Source organism: Fukomys damarensis, unplaced genomic scaffold, assembly GCF_012274545.1.
Source record: "Fukomys damarensis isolate Sample0158 unplaced genomic scaffold, DMR_v1.0_HiC HiC_scaffold_35, whole genome shotgun sequence".
NCBI classification, from domain to species: Eukaryota; Metazoa; Chordata; class Mammalia; order Rodentia; family Bathyergidae; genus Fukomys; species Fukomys damarensis.
Window position 1 is genome coordinate 4,999,249 of NW_022900947.1, and position 21,575 is coordinate 5,020,823.

Below are 21,575 nucleotides of genomic sequence, written 5' to 3' on the forward strand. Positions count from 1 at the left end.
GGACATAAAGCAGGTAAGGGACAGAGTGTAGAGAGAGGCCTGTGGCTTGCTCTATGCCCTCATGGGCTGCCAAGGAGACCCAGGCCTCCTTCACTCTTGGGACACAGCGAGGGCCATGCACTAAGGCTCAGGACAAGGTGGACAGGTCTCTGGGTCTGCGGGTCATCTCACATTCTCTATCCAGGCTGGCTGCTTTCCTGGCAGGCCCTCTCCGTGCCCAGCTCCTCCTGCATGAAGACCTCAAAGGTGTTGCCTCTGGGCACCTCCCAGCCTTCCTGCCAGGCAGCACCTCCCTCCTGGCAGCTCCCGCCCCCACCCTGCGCTCTGCCCACTTCCAAGGGCTGGGCAGGCTGTCTGGGATGGCACCGGAGAAGCTGCCTGCTGAGTCTGGCTGGCCTTTCGTAGCTCTGGAGGGCACAGTGTTCCATGGCTGTATCCCAAGTGCCCGGGACAGGTGAGAATGTGTGGGTCAATGATGGAGTAAACTGAATGAAGGCGAGGCCTCTGCCTGCCTCCTCTTGGGTCCAGAGTTTCCCACCTTTAGCAGTCAGATTACTACTGCAATCTGCTTGGTTTAGTGCATACTCCCTGGGGGCCCCTTGTTTCAAATCCAGCTCTTCCAAGAGGGCAGGCAGCTGGGGAGAAGTAAACCCCTGGGGCGGGGGTGGTGAGTCACACAGCGCTCACCCAGGAGGCCCCCAGCACTCCTCTCCCACTGCCCTGGGGGTCCTAGCCTCTCCTCTCAACCTCTGCACCGGAGGGACCCCAGGGCTGGGCTCCTGGAGGCACTGGGGTCCCTACCCCTGGGGGAGGGGAGGGTGTGCTCTTTTCTTAGGAAGTGGCTCAGGCCACCTGGCCCCCCAGACAGACAGACCCACAGAAGACTCCTTCTCTTCTACCCTAGGGAGAGCACGCTCCTCCTGCTCCGGGGCGGGACAGGCAGGTGTAGGGACACAGGGACACACACACACTTTCAGCTATAGACTACAGGGACGGCTGGGAGCACCCAGATGGCTTCGGAATTCCCGGATTGGCGGCGTCCATTCCCTTGCCTCCTGGGGCTGGCGCTGGGGGATCCTGGGCCCCCACCCCCACCCCGTCCGCCCCTGCCATCCCAGCGTCTGCAGTTTTGTGCACCCGGGGCGGAGCAGGTGCTGGGTCCGCACAGAGTGCGGGTGCACCGTGCAGGGACGGCCTTGAGTGAGGGATCAGAGCTGGGACAGAGAGGGTATGAGAGGGCGGAGAAGGGACTCCTTGGGTGTCCCGGAGAGCGGGCGGGAGGGCGCGCACGGGGCGGAGACCTTGTGGGAGGGCGCAGGGGCCGGAGAGGGGAGGCCGGCGACGGGGGCGAACGGCCGAGGACAGCAGCCAGAAGGCGGCGGCACAGCACTGCGGGCACAGTAGGCGCCGCTCTGGAAGATGCCCGAGAGCCGGGGCGCTCCCGCCTCGCCGCCACCGGCGCTCGCCACTGCCCCGGACCCCGCGTCCTGCCCGCCGCCCCCGCGTTCCCCAGGCCCCCAGCGGGGCAGCAGCGTCCCGCAGAAGGTGGCGGAGGCGCTGAGCAGCCAGTACGGGCTGAACGTGTTCGTGGCCGGGCTGCTGTTCCTGTTGGCCTGGGCTGTACACGCGGCGGGCGTGGGCAAGCGCGACCTGCTGTGCCTGCTCACCGCGCTCATGCTCCTGCAGCTGCTCTGGATGCTGTGGTACGTGGGCCGCAGCTACGCGGAACGCCACCTCATCCGGCCCAAGGATGCGCACGCCGGGGCTCGCTGGCTCCGCGGTGAGTGCGCCGCCGCCTCCTGCCTCGGCCTCCCTTGGGCGCTTTCTGGCGCTCCCTCCTCTCTCCTTCTTTCCTAAATCTGGGTGCATGAGGCTGCCCAGCTCTCTCTTCCCTTCCCTGGAGCTGCAGTTACAGACTTGCACAGAGCTTTTCCGGCTTACAGCCCCAAGGGTGCTATGGGTGCCCCTCTGGAAGTGGCCTCAAGTGGCCGCTCTCGCCCTTGCCCTGCGCCCCAGGGTCCCCAGGCTCGTGAGGCCCCACAGAGTGGCCCTTCGCCGATTCAGTTTCCCTCTCCCCTCAGCCCTTCTGTATTCCAAGCCCCAAGCCCGGGAAGATTTCCCACCACCACTCTGTGGCTCTGACCACAGCGTCCCCCTGCTGTGCCCGGCACACACTCCTGTCCTTGTGACTCCTCCGCCCGCTACCAGCGGCGCCCTCCTGTGTCCCAGAGCTGCTGCTGCAGGGCCTGTGCAAAGTCAGGGCTGAGGGAGTGGGGTGACAGCGGGTTAGGGGGACACAGGACACACTGACCGGGATGGTCAGGCGGCTGTTCTTCAAATGAGGTGACGCAGACCGAAGGGGACACACGTGTCATGGGCCAGAGGGACACGTGATTCAGGTCAAAGGGGACGCACGTGACTGGAAGCGGGGTGTGGGGCAGCCGGGCGGAGAAGCCGCTGTGTGAGCGACATCCTGGTGCTCTGGACCCGTCTTCCCTCCTGCTCTGTTCTTGGAGACAGGAGTCCACATCCCTCCTTCCCTCGGCCAGGTCAGTGTGTGGGCCGCCTGACTGCTTGCTGTCAGGGCCCCTCCGCCCAGCCAGTGTCAGTCTGTGACCGTCAGGGACCGTGGGTTCGGCTGGCCTTGGACATCGCTCCAGGTGGCCCAGAGTCCCGTTCTGAAAACCATTGTTTTTGCGAGGTTCCTGGTTTCTGGCTGTCGAGGGCTGGCAGTGAAGCCAGGGCCGTGCACTGTATGGCACAGGAAGCAGACAGGACACCGAGTTCCTTCAGTTTAGTTTTTGGCTTCCTCAGACAGCAGAGGGCCGCACTCCAGCTCAGTACCCATGTTCCCCCTCCCGGAAGCTCCTCTCTCTGCCCCTCCCTTCCTCCTCCGTCCCTTCCACCCCTCCTTCCTTCCTCACACGCTTCCTGTACCCCACTGAGCCTCCTCTCACCCCTCCCCAGCTGACCCTGAGCCAGGCTCATGCCTTTTCCGAGACTTGGAAGCCAGAGTGCAGACCGGGTGAGCACGGAGAGGCTTCTCCCTGGCGTGTCCAGTGGGGCAGCTCAGATCTCAGCACGGATGCCATTTGACCCTGAGGTGAGGGGTCCAGAGTCACACCTGTTCAGTGAGGAGTGTGCACTGTGGCAGCGGGGTGGGCCCTGCAGGCTGGCCCTGAGATTGTCACTGCCACCCCCCCACCTGAGTCCAATCTCCGGGGTAAGATAATTGTCCCACCCAGGAGGAACTGGAGAGGCAGAGAGATCAGTGCCCGTCCTCCAGTGCCTGGCTGTTCCTGGACAGCTGTGGCTTCAGCAAGAACCAAGAGGCACAGCATGAGGCGGGGGAGGCACTGGAGCCCCACTGGGGCTGAGGCTTCCCCCACCGGAAAGGCAGATTTGACCTGGGACTGGTTCTACCCAGTTGTCCCTGCAGGTCTGCTCAGTTCCAGAAAATGGCAGGGAGTAAAGCTTTCTAGAGAAGGTCTGACTCTCAGTGTGGACTTGGAGGCCTCTCTGAGCAGGAAGGGTCCCGTCGTCCCTCCTCCTGGGTGTGACAGTGAAGACTTTCTTTGGAGCGAAAAACACAGGCCTACTTTAAAACAAGTCGGTGGTGAGGATGGATTAGTAGCCCAGCCCCTCTGTTCGCTAAGTAAAGGGTTTGATTTATTGTAGCGGGGACAGAAGCCTGGCTGTCTCCTCCCTGCCCAGAGTGTGTGGCGTTGATGATGCCCAGAGGATCATTCATTAACGTCCCCTAATAAATATCCCAGCTTCTCTTATTTAAAAGATGGTGTAGCAGAGTTGTGTGTGTGTGTGTGTGTGTGTGTGTGTGTGTATGTGTGTGTATAAATTGTTTCTGTCCTATCTCAAGGCCAGAGAAGTGTTTTTAATGCAAAGCTGTGGAACAACATTGAGAAGTGTCACAGCCACCTCTCTTGAGTGTATTTGGAATTTGGGGCTCATTACAAGCCCTGAACCAATAATTTCTTTTATGAGACAGAATCTTGTTATGTAGCCCAGGCTGGCCTCGAACTTGCTGCCATCCTCCTGCATCAGCCTCCCAAGAGCTGGGATAACAGGCCTACACTGCCATGCCCGGCTTGTTCCAGGGGTTTGGTATAGATTTCTGTGCATGAATGTGCGCCCCAAACTTATGCCTTTTATTGGTTCAGATTTTCACATTTTTTAAAACTTAAAATGAGCACAACCTGTCTGATTCATCACACCTTTGTTCTGTGTGCCAGACTGCCCTTTAGGGGTAAAGGGGCAGAAGTGAGCCACTTAGCAGAGCCCAGCCAGGAGCTGGGCTGGCGGGGCACAGGGCAGGCTGTGGCGTTGAAGGTGGAGACGTAAGACTCATTTTTGGAAGCAGGCTGTTCCCAGCTCCAGGAGAAAATGAAAGTTGCTGAAAGGGGTGGGTGAGAGGATATACCTAGAACGCACGCGTGCGTGTGTGTGCCTGTGTGTGTGTGCGTGTGTGTGTGTGTGTGTGAGCAGGGACGATGGCCCAATGGAGGAAGAGAGGAGAGAGAGCTGGTGGGAGCGCGGAGAAGGAACACAGTCCCGCCAAGTGGTCGGGACTCATGGGGACAGTACATGGCTGGTTGGGGGTCCCATGGGGGTTTCTGGGGTACAGGAGGAGGTGGCGGCCAACGTGGTCCCCAGAGCCTGCAGCTGACACCTGCTCGCTCCCTCCGGAGGGAGGCAGTGCACCTGGAGCATGAGGTTTCACTGTTTCTCCCCCAGAATGAGGCGCCCGCCCTAACTGCACAGCCTCGCTTTCCTGCAGACACGCTGCTGGGACAGGACAGTCCGTGTCCCCAGCTGCTGTCCCTCCACTGGTGTGGCAAGCTCCTGCCACCGTGTCACAGCTTGCTCTGAGGCTTCTCAGAAAAGGCCCAGCTCCACCCTGTCTTCCATCTTGCCTCGGGCATCACCACTGGGAGGGCGACCTTTGGCCTGACAAAGGGCAGCACGCAGGGAGCCATGCCTGGCATGCATAGACCTGTGGCTGGGCCTGGCCTTAGGTTTGCATCTGTGCAGCCTCTGGGCTCTGGGCAGGGAAGGGCAATGGCCCTCGTCCAGTATAGAGGGGACGGGGGGAGCGGGACATGGCGTTGTGCTTCTCTGCCTCAGTTCCCCACCTGTAGAATAGGACGTGCTGCTGTCCACACGTGGCTGTTCTGAGAATCAGCGAGCTCGTTCACACAGCACTCAGCAGTAGGAGGGATGTGTCACAGTGGGGAAATGAACACTGAGCCAGCAGTGTGATGCTTGGGCTGGAGGTGAGGATTTGGGGAGCGGGACAGGTCCCCGGAAGAGGACTGGAGGGGAGCTCAACTGCATCACGGGCAAGATCTGCCTGATGTAGCTCTCACAGCAGGCTCTGGGCCTTGGTTTTGTCCAGTGGGCCATAGGGAGCCATGGGAGGTTTTAAAGGAAGGGAGTGACTCATTTCAGAATGATCAGTTTGCCTGCAGGGGGATCTGAGATTAAAGGAGTGAGGCTGTGGACTGGGAGATCTGTTGGCATCAAGTGGACTTGGGATGGGTGTGCTCTCGGGAGGGCGGCCCTGTTTCACACGTGCTGGCTGTAACAAGCTGAATACCGATGTCCACATGCGAATGCAGCATCCAGCACAGCACAGGAGCAGAGACAGTCTGCTCCTGACAGGAAGGGACCCCAACACCTGTCCCGTGACCGGGAGTCTTGCTCAACTTCATGCATTTTCTTTTTGCATGGGATTAGAAGATAAACACAAGGTCAGGATGTCAACAGCAAGAGAACATAGCTGTCAAAAGTGCAGATACAGGTTTGGTCTCCACTGGAAGGAAAGTAAGGCTGTATGTGAGGGGGGGTGCTTGCTCCGTGGTCACAGCAATGTGATCACAGGAGGAAGGAAAAGGTGTCCAGTCCAGAAAAGAGAAGGATGCAGCCAGGCATGATGGCACATGCTTGTAATCCCAGCACTGTGGGAGGCTGAGGCAGGAGGATCCCAATTCAAGTCTGGCCAATTTAGTGACAATTTAAGAAGTACTGAGGCTATATCTTGGTGCAAATGTTTAATCCCCAGGAGAGAAAGAGAGAAAGAGGGAGAGAGAGAGAGAGAGAGCACACCTCCACAGGGTAGGAAATGCAGCCCTGTGCCTGTCAGCTCTGGAACATGCTTTGACTTTTGATTTTTTCTTTTTTTTTTCTTTGTTTTTTTTATTTTTATTTTATTTTTTTTTGGTATCAGGGATTGAACTTGGGTCCTTGCGCTTGCAAGGCAGGCAGTGGAGCTGCTGAGCTAAATCCCTGGCCCCCAGCTTTGACTTTTGGTGACAGGCAGGGGAAGCCTTCCCTGATTCCTTGGGGCCAGTGCGGCTCTGGGCTGCCTGCTCTAGGCCCTGCCCGTCTTCCCGGCACTCCTGCAGTGGGGGTTGTATCACCCAGTCCGTGGTGGTCTGGGAGATGAATGGGTAACCAACCGGTGGCAGGCAGCTCCGGGGCAGGAGCAGGAAGAACTTCCTCGCAGAGGCAGAGCTTTCCTTCTGCCAACACCGGCGGTCCCCTAGGCGGCTGCTGGATTATTCTGTGTGGCCGGCCTAATCCACTGAGCTTTTCTCTGTGGCTGAGTGATGACAGCATCCAGTCTGCAGAGCTTTCGAGGTGGGGACACCGTCTGGGACAATGCCCTGTGCTGATTCCCTTCATCTCTTCCGTGCCCCCGGAGATAGGCTTTTCCACCATCACGGCCATTTCACAGTTGAGGAAAGTAAGGCGCCGAGAAGCTAAATAATTGCCTGAGGTTGTCCACTAAGTGGCGGAAGACGGAAGCTGGGCAGCTGCCCCGCGGTGGCATCTGGCGGGGGTGCCTGGCTGGCTGCATCCTAACAGGGCAGAGCCGTGGAAGGGAAGCCGCTGGGTGGAGGAGGGGCCGGGATCCTGTGGCGACCTCGCTTTGTAACAATCTTCTGTCTGGAGAGGACTGACCAGCATCCCAGGCCCACACCCCTGGGAACCAGCTCCTTCCATTAGGGCCCCACCTCCCAAACAGCCGCGGCCTTTCCACCTCACACGGTCTGAGCTTCCAGCGCGCGAAGTGTCAGAAGAGGCAATCGAACCACGCTGTAGGCATAAATGGGTGAACGAAGGAAGGGGGAGCTTCAAGAGGAGGAGGAGGTGTAGGAGGTATTTGTATTTTCATGCGTGGTACATCAACCGCAGAGCCGTTCTAGGCTTGTGCGGAGTCCCAGACCAGCCGCAGCAGCAGCCGCGCCCTTGGTGCAGATTTGGGGCCCTGCCCCAGACCTACTGATGGGAGGCGCGGAGGTGGAGCCCGGCTGTGTGTGCTCTCGCGACTCCTCCGGGCCCACTGCTGTGGACTGTGTTCGCTTCGTCGGAGGGAAACTGAGACCCAGAGCGGGGCAGCGACCCGTAGGAAGTCACACAGCTGAGTGCCAGGATCCCGTGGCTCCAGGACAGGGCTCCTGCACCCCCCAGCAGCGGGGCGTCTCCTTGCTTTGTTACCCGCCTTTTCCTCTGTTTTCTTAGAGTGAAAATGAACCTTGTATGTATCAAACCAGTTCAAAACACTGGGGCCGAGTCTCCACTCTCAGTTTCTGGTTTCATCCGGCTTCCTCCAGGATTTAAAGAAACGGGCTTGCTCGTGTCAGGCTCCGAGCAGTGGAAAGGAGCCAGGCGATTGCGTGAGGGTCATTGTGGGCGTCCCCTGGGCTGCAGCGCCATCGTCACCCGCTCCGGCCCTGCTCCCTGCTCCTCGCCCCAGTGCCCGGCTCACCCGGCCCCTTCCTGGGTCTCGAGGGGACGTGCGCTCCAGAGGAGCTGTGACCACCCGCCCTGCTTCCTCCTCTCTGTCCTTCCCTTGCGCCTGGTGTTTCGTCAGGGCGCTTTGTGTGTTCCCCACCTGTATTTTTTCACGTGCATATTCGTGGTTTGTTTTCATTTTGGGGTCAGAGCCATGCTTCCTGTCTGCCCCTGGCAGTGCAACTGGCAGTCTGGGTGGATGGGCCCCATGTCCCCAAGTTCAGCCAACTGCGGATCGCGAACCGGGGGAGAATGCTGCAGCTACACCGAGCACGAGCAGACTTCCCGGTTGTTATTCCTTAGACGACTCGGCATGGCAACGGCGTGCGTGGCGTTTAGGTTGTGAGGAGATGTGAATAATCTGGGGACAATCCAAAGTATACAGGAGGATGTGTGCAGGTTATACGCAAATGCTATGCCGGGTTTTACCGGGGACCCGGGCGACGTCGAGACCCGAGACGGCGGAGGGTGAGAGGTGGTTGCCATTTGTCACACCCTGGGCATGCGCGGGGGCGCAGAGACGAGCAGGGCGCAGTGCCTGTCTTCTAGTTTTACCTTGTCAGCCTAAGGGCAGGGTTTATTTGATCAACACGTTTAAAACTTATCACTCGTGGTAAAACAGACACAACATGAAGTTTCCCAACCTGGTCATTTTCAAGTGGGCGGGTCAGTGGTGTCCAGTACATTTACACTGTCCTGCTGCTGCTTCCGGCGCGTTTCATCTTGCAGGGTGGAAGCCAGCCCTCGCTTGAACATCAGCTCCCAACCCTCCTCCGTCCCTGCAGCCGCCCTTCTGCTCAGCCTCTGAATCTGGCTGTTCCTCCCGCGACTGGCTTAGGTCAGCGCAGTGCCCCTGGGGTTCAGTCACGTGGGAGAATGTGTTAGAATTTCCTCCTGTAGACTGCGTTTTCTTTATCCACTCAGCTGTCACTGGACTCTTGGTTTGCTGTGGTACGATGATGCAGCTGTGTTAGGCAAGTGGGTGTTCCTGTTTCAGTTCTTTCGGGTAAATGCCCAGAAGTGGGACTGCTGCATCATGGAGTTGCTGTAATTTTAAGCTTTTGAAGGAACATCCATGCCATTTTCCACAGTGGCCATATTAATCCCACTGGTAGGGCACAAAGATTCCAATTTCTGCAATCCTTAGCAGCATTTGTTTATTATGTTTTCAATACTAGCCGTTGTGATGGATGTGTGGTGGTTCCATAGCTCTGACTGGCATTTCCCTCCTTACTCCTGAAGTCAGGAGTTTTCTCATGTACTCACTGGCTGTCTTACATCTCTGAGAAATGCCTGTTCACACCTTCTGCCTATTTTAAATTTTGTTGCTCCTGAGCTGTAGATGTCTTTATATAGTGTGGATTTTGATGACTTATCAGAGATTCAGTTTGCAAATTTTTCTCCCTTTCTGTGGATCATCTTTCCATTCAGTTGATAGTGTTCTGTGATGCACAGAATTTCTCATTTTGATAGTGTTTAATTTATATATTTTTACTTTTTTTTGCTTGTACTTTTGTTGCCATAGACAAGAAATTATTGCCTAATCCAATGTCATGAAGTTTCCCTTACATTTTCTTCTATTAGTCTTGCACTTTTAGCTTTAATACTTTGATCCATTTGATTTAATTGCTGTATATAGTATAAAGTAAGGGTCCAACTTTATTTACACATATGTGTGTGTATTTATTTATTTGGGACAGGGTCTTGCTATGTAGTTCGTGATGGTCTTGAACTTGCTATGTAGTCCAGGCTGGCCTTGAACTCACAGTGATCCTCCTGCCTCAGCCTCCTGAGTGCTGGCCCAAGTTCATTCTTTTGCATGTGGATGTCCAGTTCTCCCAGCACCAGTTGTTGAAAATCTTGCCATAGCTCATTGAGTGGTCTTGGCACCCTTGGCCACACCTGTGAGGGTTCACTACAATTCATTTTGAACTGAGGTCTGTGCGCATTGACATACACGTGTGTGTATGTGTGTGTCCCATTCAGGTAGTGTCACCTTGTTTGCCGTCATAACCATCATCCTGGGATGCTTCAAAGTTGGCTACTTCATTGGATTTTCCGAGTGTCTGTCGGCCGCGGAAGGCGTGTTCCCAGTCACCCACGCAGTGCACACGCTGCTGCAGGTAAACTTCAGAAGCCCTTCATGCTGTCTGTGTCTGTGGAGTCTGTCCCGAATGCGCACAAGCCCATGACCCCAGGGGGGCTTCAAGAGTCCCCAGGCGCCCTGGGCGGGGTCTCTGGGGCTCAGACTTGCCGCTGCCCCACTGTGCAGCAGGACTCTGTGCCTGGCTTTCTTTGCGGGGATCCTGTGAGGCACAATGGGGAGGTGGGGCACTGTGCCTAGCCAGAGTCCACTGGCAAAGACTTGGGGATTTTATTTTCTGGGGATAAATAGTTTTATTGAGATACAACTCATATATCCTGTAATTCACCCATTTGAGGCATTACTGTAATGGCTTGGTCTGTCCAGAATTGTGCAGTCAACCCTACGATCTTTTCTTTTCTTTTTTTTTTTTTTTGCATTAAGACTTGAAGCCTGAGCCTTCTCACTGAGCTACATCCCCACTTCCCCTTTTTACTTTCTATTTTGAGACAGGAGCTCCTTAAGTTGCTAAATTCCCCAGGCTGGGCTGGAACTTGCCATCCTCCTGCCTCAGCCTCCCAGAGTGCTGAGATTGCAGACATGCATCACCACACTTGGCTCCTACCATCGATTTACAAGCATTTTCTTTTCTTTCTTTCTTTTTTAAAGAACATTGTCATCACTCCCCAGAGGGGTCTGGGGTCAGGTTGGTCACTCCTCTGGATCCCTGAGGTATATTTTTTTGTTTGCTCAGTGGCAGATTAAAATCTTTTAGATGTGTATGAGGTGCTTCTTCTGGGCATTGATGAAATTGGGGTGGCTAAAAGGTAAGGATTTGACTGACATAATATAAAAATGTAGACTAGCGCCAGAAAAATCACATGATTAAAAAGAATCCTCGAGAAGCCAGTTGTGGTGGTACACACCTGTAATCCCAGAACTCAGGAGAGGCAGGAGGAGCCCCCCAGATATGAGGCCAGCGTGGGCTGTATAGTGAGGTCAGATCCATCCTGGGCTACACAAACCAACCAACCAACAAACAAACAGAAAACCCCAAATCTTAGATGGGGTTTCCTGATGTAGCATAACCCTAAGCAGAAACTCCTCGGAACAGCTATGGGAGTTACATGAGCGTTTGGGCTCTACAGGGCGCTTTGCACTCATCCGTTTGATGACCCTGCAGCAGTTCTATGGGAGCAGGGTGGACTCCTCACAAAGCCACGGCGTGGAATCTACCTGGCTGTCCTTTGGGAGACATGCGGATAAAGAACGTGGTGTGTCTGCGCAGTGGAATATTACTCTGCCGTGCAAAGCAGGAGGTCCTTTCTGTGGCAGGAGCATAGATAAACTGGAGGGCATTGTGTTCAGTGAGGCAAGTCGGGTGCAGAAAGGCAAACACCGCGTGTCCTCACTTGTACTTAAATGCGACAGAGTGGTTCTCACGGGGTGGAGGGCAGAATCTCGGTTGCCAGAGCCAGGGAAGGGCGTGAGGGAGGGACGCGGGAGGACAGCTGGTGGATTCAGGCGCATCTGGGCAGGAGGACTCATTCTAAGGCTCCCTGGTGTGGCAGGGGGACCCTGGCTGTGTCAGTTAATTGCATATTAAAAGTAGCTACCAGAGAAAATCCTGAGTGTTCCTAACAGAGAGATGTGTTTGAGGTGGCCACTTACCCTGAACTGGTCATTGTAAACATGAACTGAAATGGTCACGCTGCGCTACATAAACATGTACAAGTATGTGAATGAATAAAATATGTAAAAAAGAACGGGCGTTGGATCATCACTCTCGTTTTAATTCTTCTGACCTATTTAAGGTGTACAGCATGATGTTTCAATACAGATACACATAGTGATTACTGTGATCAAGCAAACGACCATGTCTGCTCTTTCATATCTCTCCTTCCTTTTTCCTCCTTCCCTCCCTTTTTTTTCTTTTCTGGCACCAGCGCCTGAAATCCAGTCTCTCTGCACACTTCCAGCCGGTGTCGGGCCTCTAGTCTCATCCGCCCTGTGTCCTGTGCACAGCTTGGCAGCCATGACTCCCCTTCCATCCCGTGCACCACGTCCCTCCCTCCCTGCTTCTGCCCCTTCCGAGTCTTAGTGTTTGACCCACCTTGGAGTGAGCCTGTGCGGTGTCTTCTCTGTCTGCCTGCTGCCACTTTGCAGAGCATCCTCGAGGTCCACCGCATGGTCTGGATCCAGCCTCACGTTTCCTAGGGAGGAAGCTGGATCCAGGGAGGATGTGTGGTCCCCTTCAGTTACGGCCTACATGCGAAGATGGTTTCCTCCTCCAAGTCACCTTGGAAGGCCGTGGACTTGGACCAGCAACACTGTCTTGGCTCACTTATTTCTGGACTCCCAGCCTGCAAGTGTCCTTCAGAAACAGTTTCCACCTCTGGCAAGGGAAAGAAGCCATTTCCAAACTCGTTCTCCGTGCCAGGTCCAGCGCATGCACCCGCTGACTTGGCAGTCAGTGCTGGTGGCTCGTGGATGTCTCTGGGGAGCAGATGTAACCCAGAGTGGTGAAGCCTGTAGGGTAGGGCTGGGCAGGACAGGCCAAAGGTGCTCAGGGGCAGTGGGCTCAGTGTAAGATGGGGACCTGGGCCAGGAGTTCTCCTGGGGGCTCCTCGAAGTGGCTACGTTGAGGCTGCAAGGTACGGGTCGAGTCTTGTCCTGGCAAATGTGCACTGAAGGCCCATCCTGGATGCCTCGGACCTGACACGTCAGGGCCGGGCCCTTCTGGGGGAGACTCAAGGGTAAACGAGGGCGCCGCGTGGACCCGATCCAGTATGCCTGGTGTCCTCATGGGAGCGGACATCAGGACACAGACACGCACAGAGGGACGACCGCGTGAGGACACAGCCGAGGTCACCGTCCCACGCCAAGGAGAGAGGCCCCGGGAGCCCGCCCCGCCAGCACCTTCACATCTGACCTGCGGCCTGCAGCGCTGCGGGGTAAGCCGGTGCCCTGTGTGCTGCCCGAGGGGGCGTTCTGGAGTAGCCTGGCCTTCGAGTGATGCCCGTGTGGAAAGCCCTCGTTCTTTGGCTCATTCACTCGCCCATTCCATCCTGGGCACCAGGCAGACTCTGTTCTTGGTGCTGGGAGTGTGGGGTGGGGAGCCAGGGCCTGTGCCTGTGCAGGTCGTTAGTCAGATGGGGACAGGCACACATGGGACGCTCAGAGGGGGCACTCGCCAGCCGGGGCGAGGGCTGGTGTCTGCGGGGAAGCAATAGCGACAGAAGACAGGGGCGCAGGTCAGAGAGCATCCAGAGGGGACATCGTGGGGCACGAGATCCCCCCACTGCACAGGACTTGGCATGCAGCAGGGGTCATTCAGGGCCACCGGCTACGTAGGAGCTTGGGCCTCACCCCGAGGGCTCCGGGAGCCATGGAAGGCTTCAGGCCGAGGAACAAATGAATTTTCAAGACATTATTCTAGTTGGTGGGTCGAATATCTTTATATTTCTCATTTAAGATGTTTTATAAGTCAATCAATTAGTCATTCTGTACTTACTGGATATTCCCTATGTCCTTTTGCTACACAAGAGGACTGGAGAATGGAAGGAAATTATTTACTTATTTTTTTGGAGTTTATTTTTGAGACAGATTCTTGCTGTGTAGTCCAGGCTGGCCTCACACTCACTGAGCTCCTCCTGAGTGGTGGGATGAAAGGAAAATATATTTTAAAATAAGGAGGGGAAGAGAGGTTGAAGGAAGGGTAGGGGAATGGGAAAAAATGAGAATCTAGATACATCATGTGCAGGTACAAATTCCCTGTGATGAATGCGATCATTGTGTATCTCTAAAATGTACCAATAAACTTAATTTAAAACAGAAAATGTTTAAGAATATGTCTCCAATCGTAGTGGCTGCTCATACTGTTCACGGCCTCAGTCGTCGCAGACGCGCGTTCCGCGGTGTTACGCACTCTCACTCACCGCCAAGCCTGCCCGCCATCCCACATTCCCGGAGCTTCTCTGGCCCTTTTCGGAATCTCTGTCTCTGTTAAGCGCCCAAGCCCGGCCCCTGCCCCGCCCCAGTCCTCTTCCAGGGTGTCCTAGTCCAGCGGCCCCGTCCTTCGGTTCCTGGGGGCGCAGTGCCCGCCTGGCCCAGCCACACATCAGCTTGTGTCAGAGTCTCTTCCCTTTGAAGATTTCCCATTCTGTTAATGCATGCGCGTAGCACATACTGTCTACGTTGCTTGTGTGGCACTGGTGCCTACGATAACCCCTCAATTTCTTTTTCACCCCCTTTCTCTGTCCTCCCTCCCTTCCCTCTATCTCTTGGTCCCCTTCCCGTTTGAGGAAGTTCTGTCTCCTTACTGCTGTCATCTACGTTTTATTTCACTCTTTGGGTTTCTCATATAAGGGCAACCCTGCAGTGTTTCAGCTTTGATTTATTTCACTTAATATGATAGTCCTAAAGCCACATCGATTTCCCTAAGATGGCTCAAGCGTGTTCTTCTTTACGGCAGAGCAGTACTCCATGGTGTGTAAGTACCACATTCTCTTTTCGCCAGCTGATGGGCACTGAGGCTGTGTCCTGGCCATCTGTCAGCTGGCACTGGGTCGTTACCAGCTTTGGGCCATCGGAGCACAAGCATGCACACATCTCTTTGAGCTTCTGTTTTCAGTTCTTGTGGATATATATGCAGAAGTGGGATTGCCCCCCCCAATGGTAATTTTGTGAAGAGTAGTGTTCTATAATCAGCTTTATTTCTATACACTAGCAATGAACAACCCCAAAACAGAATTAAGAAAACAATGAATTTACCAGCCCACCAAAAGGAATGAAGTAGTTCAGCGGCTCCCATGTGTTTTCCCCACACCTTAGGAGCTGAGGCAGTGGGAGGCGTCGCTTCAGGTGGAGAGTTGGAGAGCAACCCGCGTACCTTCTGAGCTCTTTCCTCATTCCGTTTTATGTATTAGTACATGTGTCTAATTCATGCAGTTTACGGTCATCCTGGGGAGTGGCCAAGTGTCCGTATTACAGCTTGTTTTTTAAAAAATCCCTTTCCCCTTCCCTCCCTCTTTCTTAATGCCAATGGTCATTTTTTTTTAAAAAGCACGTACTTTAGGAATATAGTGTGACATTACAGAAAATATTGGAAGAGAAAATAACTGCGCTGTTAGGCCATCAGTGGAAGCCAGCACTTATTATTGTTTGATTTACTCCCTTTATTTCTGTAAAAGGTACACAGTCTGGACAAGGCTTTAGATGTAAAGCACAGAATTTTCTATTTCAAGTTTTTCACTTTAAAAAGTCAAAACCAAGCTGGGGATTTAGCTCAGTGGTTCTGCCACCTGCCTTGCAAGTGCAAGGACCCAAGTTCGATTCCCCCATACCCCCCCAAAAAAAATTCAGAACCATTTTATGTTGCTCTGTGCAGCATAATGATGACAGTTTTCCCACTGATGTATTTTTTCTCCTTTTATTTCCATCCAGGTGTATTTTCTATGGGGCCACGCAAAGGACATTATCCAGTCTTTCAAAACACTGGAAAGGTAAAATCTGTGGGGCTTTGCGTGTAGGCTGGGTGTTCGTGTAGGACACACACTACCGGGACAGGGTCACACTCCATCGCAGACCCTGAGATGGCTCCCGGGGCCTGGAAAGTGAGCCTGCCTGTTGGCCGCTGCCTCCGTTCCTCCTGGGGTCAGCCCAGACTGGATCGAAGAGCCCTGGTCCCGTAATCTCTCCACGAGGACCAGAAAACTCCCCTCCTCCTGTTGAAGTTGACAGCTGCTGTTTAAGGCTGATTTCTGCACCGCCCTGGGTGAAGATGTCAACAGGCTATGGAAATGGAAACGGATGCCGCCAACACCACGCAAAGCGGGATCAGTGTGCTGCAGTCCAGGACGGGGCCTGTGGCCGGAGCTGGTGCTCCGTATCCGCCACGGGGACCTTAACCTCAGCCTGGACCGTGCCTGGAGCCTACCTCCTGCTGGGGAGGGCGGACAGGGAGGGCGCATGAGGTGCTGCCCCCAGCACCATGGGAGGTGACTTATTGGCCTTCAGGGTGGGTCAGAGACCCCCACGCTACCGTCAGCACATTAAACCTGCGCAGAGGCAGCTGAGGTGACTTCTTGTCTCCCTTGAGTGGCTGAGGACACGTTTCCAGCTGGTTGGGAGCCTTGTCCCAGTGCCATAGCACAGGAGGAGGCCTGGTTCTGCCTGGGCTGAGCAGGGGCATGGCCGGCTCTTCCTCCCCTCCTCCAGGCCAGCTTGGCTGCAGCAGGATGATGCTGCTGGCTACCATTGTCCGAGGTTCTCTACCTTAGCTACTCCACCGAGTTATTCCTTAAAAACTGCACCTTTAGCCGGTGTGAAGTGGTGCATGCCTGTATTTCTAGCACTCTGGGAGGCTGAGGCAGGAGGATCGCAAGTTTGAGGCCAGTCTGGGCAACTTAGGGAAACTCTGTCTCAAAATGAAAACAATAAAAAGGGGTGGGGATGCAGTTCCAGCTAAGGCCCTGGGTTCCATCTCAAGTACTGCAAAAAAGCAAAACGAAACAAAAGAAAAAGTTATTTCCCCCGATGAAACTTGTTGTCTACAGTAGAATCTAACACTCATCGCACTGCCGCAGGGGTGGACTGAATGCTGTGGCCCCTCAAAAGTCACAAGTGGAAGCTCTGTCCCCCAGGGCAATGGTGCCAGCCTGGGCTGCACAGTGAGACCCTGTCTCAACCAGCCCCACCCTCAAACAAAGAAACAGCTCTGGAAACCTGACCACAGTGAGCACCAAGTGTGGAGGGTCCCTGGCAAGGGAACGATGCCTGGCCTTGGCTTGCAGGAGTCTTTCCAGCGCTCTAGGGAGCAGGTATGGTGAGAAATGCCTCGGCCCCGGGCAGCACCAGGGCCACCTCCTCGGCCTCAGTGGACCCAGGACTGGACAGTGCGGCCTGGACCAGGACGAAGAAAAGAAAGGGTGGTGCTGTGCATTGTGAGAGAAAGAGAAGCCACCAGGTGGAGGAAACCGCGTCGGGGGAGGCGGCTGTGATTTGCAGCCTGGGCAGGCAGGAGGGAGCAGATGGGCAAACACCAGCCTCAGCCCTGGCTGCCGTCTGTCCCCTGCTCACCTGGACACCAGCAGCTGCCAGGGACACTAGGAGTTGAGGGAAGGAGCTGCCTGTGTGACGCGCAGGAACTTGAGGTCAGGGAGACACTGCTGCGCCGTTGTCCCGGAAGCAGCTCACGGGTGGGCGTGGGGACTTGCTGGGCCTGCCGTGGCGGGAGCCTTGCCCTCCAGGCCTCTGAGCCCATTTCCGGTGAGCAGATCCACAGGAAGCTTCCAGGAGGCCTCTCTCAAGTCACAGGGCTGCACGGCCCCCGCTGTGCTGCTGTCCACTGGTGGGTCCGGGTTAGGGTCAGAGGGTTCTGGGTATGGTAGTTAGGGGCAGAAGGGTCTGGTGAGGGTTAAGGTTGCTGCATGGCTGCTCGCGGGCTCAGTGCCCTGGAGGCCGCAGAGGTGAGTGTGGCTGGCGGCTGCTCCCGAGAGAAACTGCAGTGGGCAAAGCCCTGTGGGGACCACGTCTTTCTCCCCCAGACTTGTGTTTCTGACATCCCAGTGTCCATCCTCCTCTGCACCCCTGTTCACCTTCTTTGTGAAGGAGGCAGCATGGCAGAGAGGAAAAGGAAGGATACTTGAGTCAGACTAGAAAGCACCTCTATTTACTGACCTTTCAAACCCTGGTGTGGCCACTTATTCTGCATGTGACCATAGGCTAATTCCAGATCCCAGCTGGGCTTGCAGACAGGCATCAATGCCAGCACTGTGCAGGTATTTTCTAGGTCCATACTCTATCCTCAGGGGTAGGGCGTTATCCCATGCTGCTTGCTTCATGCTCACAAAATGGCTGCCACAGATCCAGCCTTCATGTTATACTCAAGATTGTTAAAAACAGAGATAGAGATCATAAACAGGATTGTCTCATTCTTAAATCTTTTGTTCAAAAAAAAAAAAAAAAAAGCTTTTCAGTAGTATCTCGCAGGTTACCTCTCACATTGCTTTGGCCAGAAAGGCCAAGTCTAGTTGGAAGGAAAGTAGCAAGTGTCTGGCTTGCTGTAGAGTCTCTGAATGTAGGGAGGAAGGCAGAGGAGGGTGAAAATGATTGTCGGGTCAGTCAGTCAACGCCGAGGGTCCGGATTCCAGAGGAGCCCTTGCCCTTCATTGTGCTCTCCCGCTCTTCCATCTGGGAGACGGCTGAGCTGCAGGCTTGGCCGCTCATCTTCAGTGCGTTTCCTTCCCTAGAACTCTGCCTCCAAGGTGCAGCTCCTCTGACGTCCTGTGGCCTGGATGGGTGGAGAGCTGGCGAATTCAAGACCAGGCCAAGTGAGAGACCGCCCAGAGCCTGAGCCGTCAGGTGAAGCCAGAGTCGCGCAGTGCGTGTGTGTGCGTGTGTGTGTGTGTGAGACACGCACACCCTAGGGACTCAGAGCTTTCCAAGGGCTGCTCAAGGTCTGAGTCCTTAAGTGGGCATGGCAGCGCATGCTTGTAATTTAAGCACTCTGGTAGGCTGAGGCAGGAGGATTGCAAGTTTGAGCCCACCCAGGCAACTTCATGATTCATCAAGACTCTGTCTCAAAATAGAAAAGGAGGCTAGGGACGTAGCTTGGTGCAAAAGCCCTGAGTTCAAGTCCTAATACCACAAAAACAAAAACAAAAATACACACACACATACACAAAAGCCGAACCCTTGTGCGTTCCAGGTTCGGGGTGATCCACTCGGTGTTCACCAATCTGCTGCTGTGGGCCAACAGCGTCCTGAACGAGTCAAAGCACCAGCTGAACGAGCACAAGGCGCGGCTGATCACGCTGGGCTTCGGGAACATCACGATAGGTGAGGGCCTCCTCCCACACGGCTCCCAGGCACTGGCTGTGCCCACGGTGACCGAGAGGGGTGGGCGGGACCGGGGAACCGAGGGTCCCCCACGATGCCCTCCGGCCCTCCTGTCCTGTGTTCTAGCCTGGGGCCCGCCCTGAGCGTAATGAAGGGGCCCCGCGGGCACTCGACCCCCAGGCCCAGCTGCCATCTGCACACCCGCTTCCCAGGGCCCGGTCTGCTAGAGAAAGAGCTGTCCTTGTTTTCGACTGCAGGACAGGTGGCTGTTTCTGGGTGTGTTTTAATGAAGCTTCTGTGCTCAGAGCTTTCTGCTAAAAGTATGGCTTTAACCCCCCTCAGTCTAATGGTAGGTTGTGCCTAATTGGGCATAGTTCATCTGAAGTTTTATTTAACTGCACTCGGCTTATAACTTTGGCCCATCTGTCTTCTCCCTTGTTCCTACTTGAGAGCTGCTAGTGTTGCTCTTTGCATTTTCTTCCCAAATCTTGAGTGTTTCCAGTGTGTCACGCCTGCTTTACAATGTTCGGGCTGGGAGAACCTGGGACACGGGGCAGCGCAGCGCTGGAAACTGCACGTGTCGGCTCTCGTTCTCAGCACGCACTTGCTTGGTCTTCCTCCAACAGGTGCTCTTTAATCCCTAGGGTATTTGAATCCATCCACCCTTTCTGCCTCTATTTTATTCCCTTAAGGTTGCATTCTTTGGAAAAATATTGGTTGCCACACCTCTAAATTGATTTTGTGACTGGGTAGGGGTTTATTCAGCATTTATCTATTTCTTTCTTTCTTTATTTTTGGTACTGGGGATCAGACTTGGGCCCTTGCGCTTGTGAGGCAGGTAGGGGAACCACTGAGCTAAATTCCCTGCCCATCCAGCATTTAAATATATGTTTATTTAATTTAATTTAATTTATTATTATTATTTTTTGAGACAGGGTCTCACTATGTAGTTGAGACTGACCTGGAACTCACTATGTAGCCCAGGCTGGTCTCGAACTCACAGTGATCCTCCTGCCTCAGCCTCCCGAGTGCTGGGATTACAGGCATGCACCACCACGCCTGGCAAATTATACTTATTTTTAAAATGACAAAATTGTGTATCTCACATATAACATCAGTCTGAAATATGTATATATTGAATGGCCAATTGAAGCTAATATATGCATTACCAGTAAAACACATCTTAATTATAATTTCTGGGTTCTTTGTTTTTGAAACTGGGTCTCGCTGTGTAGTTCACACTGGCCTTGTACTCAGCAGCAATCTCTCCGCCTCAGCCTCCCGAGTGCTGGGATTATAAGCATGCACCACCTTGCCGGCTTGCTTATAGATTTCTAATTGCCATTGCATTGTATGGCTGTGCCAAGATTCACTTATTTTCTAAATTGTTGAACATTAAGCTCCCCATCTCCATCGCACACGGATTTCCCTGATGTTTTGATTCCATTTCTGGGACCCACAAATCGGTACCTGTATCAGACTGTCAGCCGGGTTTTCTCTCCCTCTGCGGCTGGTGTCTTCTAGCAGGCAGTGGCTCCTGCCACACTGGCCGGCCTTCCGGCCTTCAGAGGAGCCTCTGCTGAGCAGAAGGGAGCATGGCAAACAACTATGAAGAGATCAGACGGCTGCTGGGGCTTTAGCTCAGTGGTTCCACCGCCTGCCTCAAAAGCAGGAGGTCCTGAGTTTGATCCCCAGCACCAAATAACAACAGAAACCCAAACAAAACCCAATCAAAAGATCAGACCACAAATCATATTCTCAATTTTGGATAATACAGAGATGCAAAGCCCTAGGAGAGCTACACCTCGCCTGTCATTTCCCAGACAGAGGGAGCTATTCTCCTAGCCTGTTTCCTTCCTGCTTCCCTCGCCGGCCTCTCCCTGAACACCTCTGCAGGACAGCAAGTGCGGGTCTGTGGTGCTGCCTAGAGGGGCTGCGTCGGATTGTGAAGCTTGGGAGAATAGGATTTGCTTGGTGGCTGCCCCGGTGATTCCCGGCTCTCGGCTTAGCCAGCAGGACAGCTGCACACCGAGCCCAGGGGCAGTGATTTCCTTTTGCTTCTCTAACTCTGGTTGCTGGCGCAGACCCCCTCCCTGCTGGGCATGACAACGCCCCCCGTTCTCGCCCCTCACCCCCTCTCGCGGACCCGCACCCCTCCATGAACCTCCCCGGTGACCCCATCTGTCGCCTAGAGCTGGACGACCACTCTCCGCCGTGCAACTGCTCGCCCGCGCGCCTGTGCGCCGCCCTGCTGCAGGGCGTGTACTACCTGTACCCGTTCACCATCGAGTACCAGATCCTGGCATCCAGCATGCTCTTCGTGCTCTGGAAGAACATCGGGCGCAGCGTGGACGGTGCGCGGCCCCGGCGCGCTGGGCTGCGGCTATGGCCGTGTACCTGGTGCACATCGGCCGCTCCAAGGCCAAGAGCGAGGCGGCGCTGGCCATGTTCTACCTTTACGCCATCGCCCTGCTGCTGCTCATGGGCGCTGCGGGGCTGCTGGGCATCCGCATCTACAGGGTAGACGAGAAGTCCCTGGACGAGTCCAAAAACCCGGCGCGTAAGCTGGACGCCGACCTCTTGGTGGGCACGGCCTCGGGCTCCTGGCTCCTCTCCTGGGGCTCCATCCTGGCCATGGCCTGCGCTGAGACCCGGCCGCCCCACACCTGGTACAACCTGCCCTACTCGGTGCTGGCGATCGCGGAGAAGTACATCCAGAACCTGTTCATCATCGAGTCGGCGCGCCGCGAGCCCGAGAGCCTCCCCGAGGACGCCTGCACCCTGCGCGTGCTCACAGTCTGCAACGGGGCCGCCCCCGCTACGTCCCCCGATGTGG

At 55.0% G+C, this 21,575-nt stretch overlaps 1 protein-coding gene across 1 annotated transcript in view; it reads left to right on the forward strand.

The window, feature by feature from the left end:
• Window positions 1-1,351: 1,351 nt before the first annotated feature.
• The window catches only part of Otop1 (otopetrin 1), a 23,589-nt gene continuing 3,365 nt past the window's right edge, over window positions 1,352-21,575 (forward strand). Inside the window, 6 exon segments of the mRNA XM_033758786.1 lie at window positions 1,352-1,780; window positions 9,802-9,938; window positions 15,344-15,402; window positions 18,609-18,739; window positions 20,932-21,111; window positions 21,114-21,571. Of these exon segments, the coding sequence (XP_033614677.1) occupies window positions 1,420-1,780; window positions 9,802-9,938; window positions 15,344-15,402; window positions 18,609-18,739; window positions 20,932-21,111; window positions 21,114-21,571 (1,326 nt within the window). The 5' untranslated portion in view covers window positions 1,352-1,419.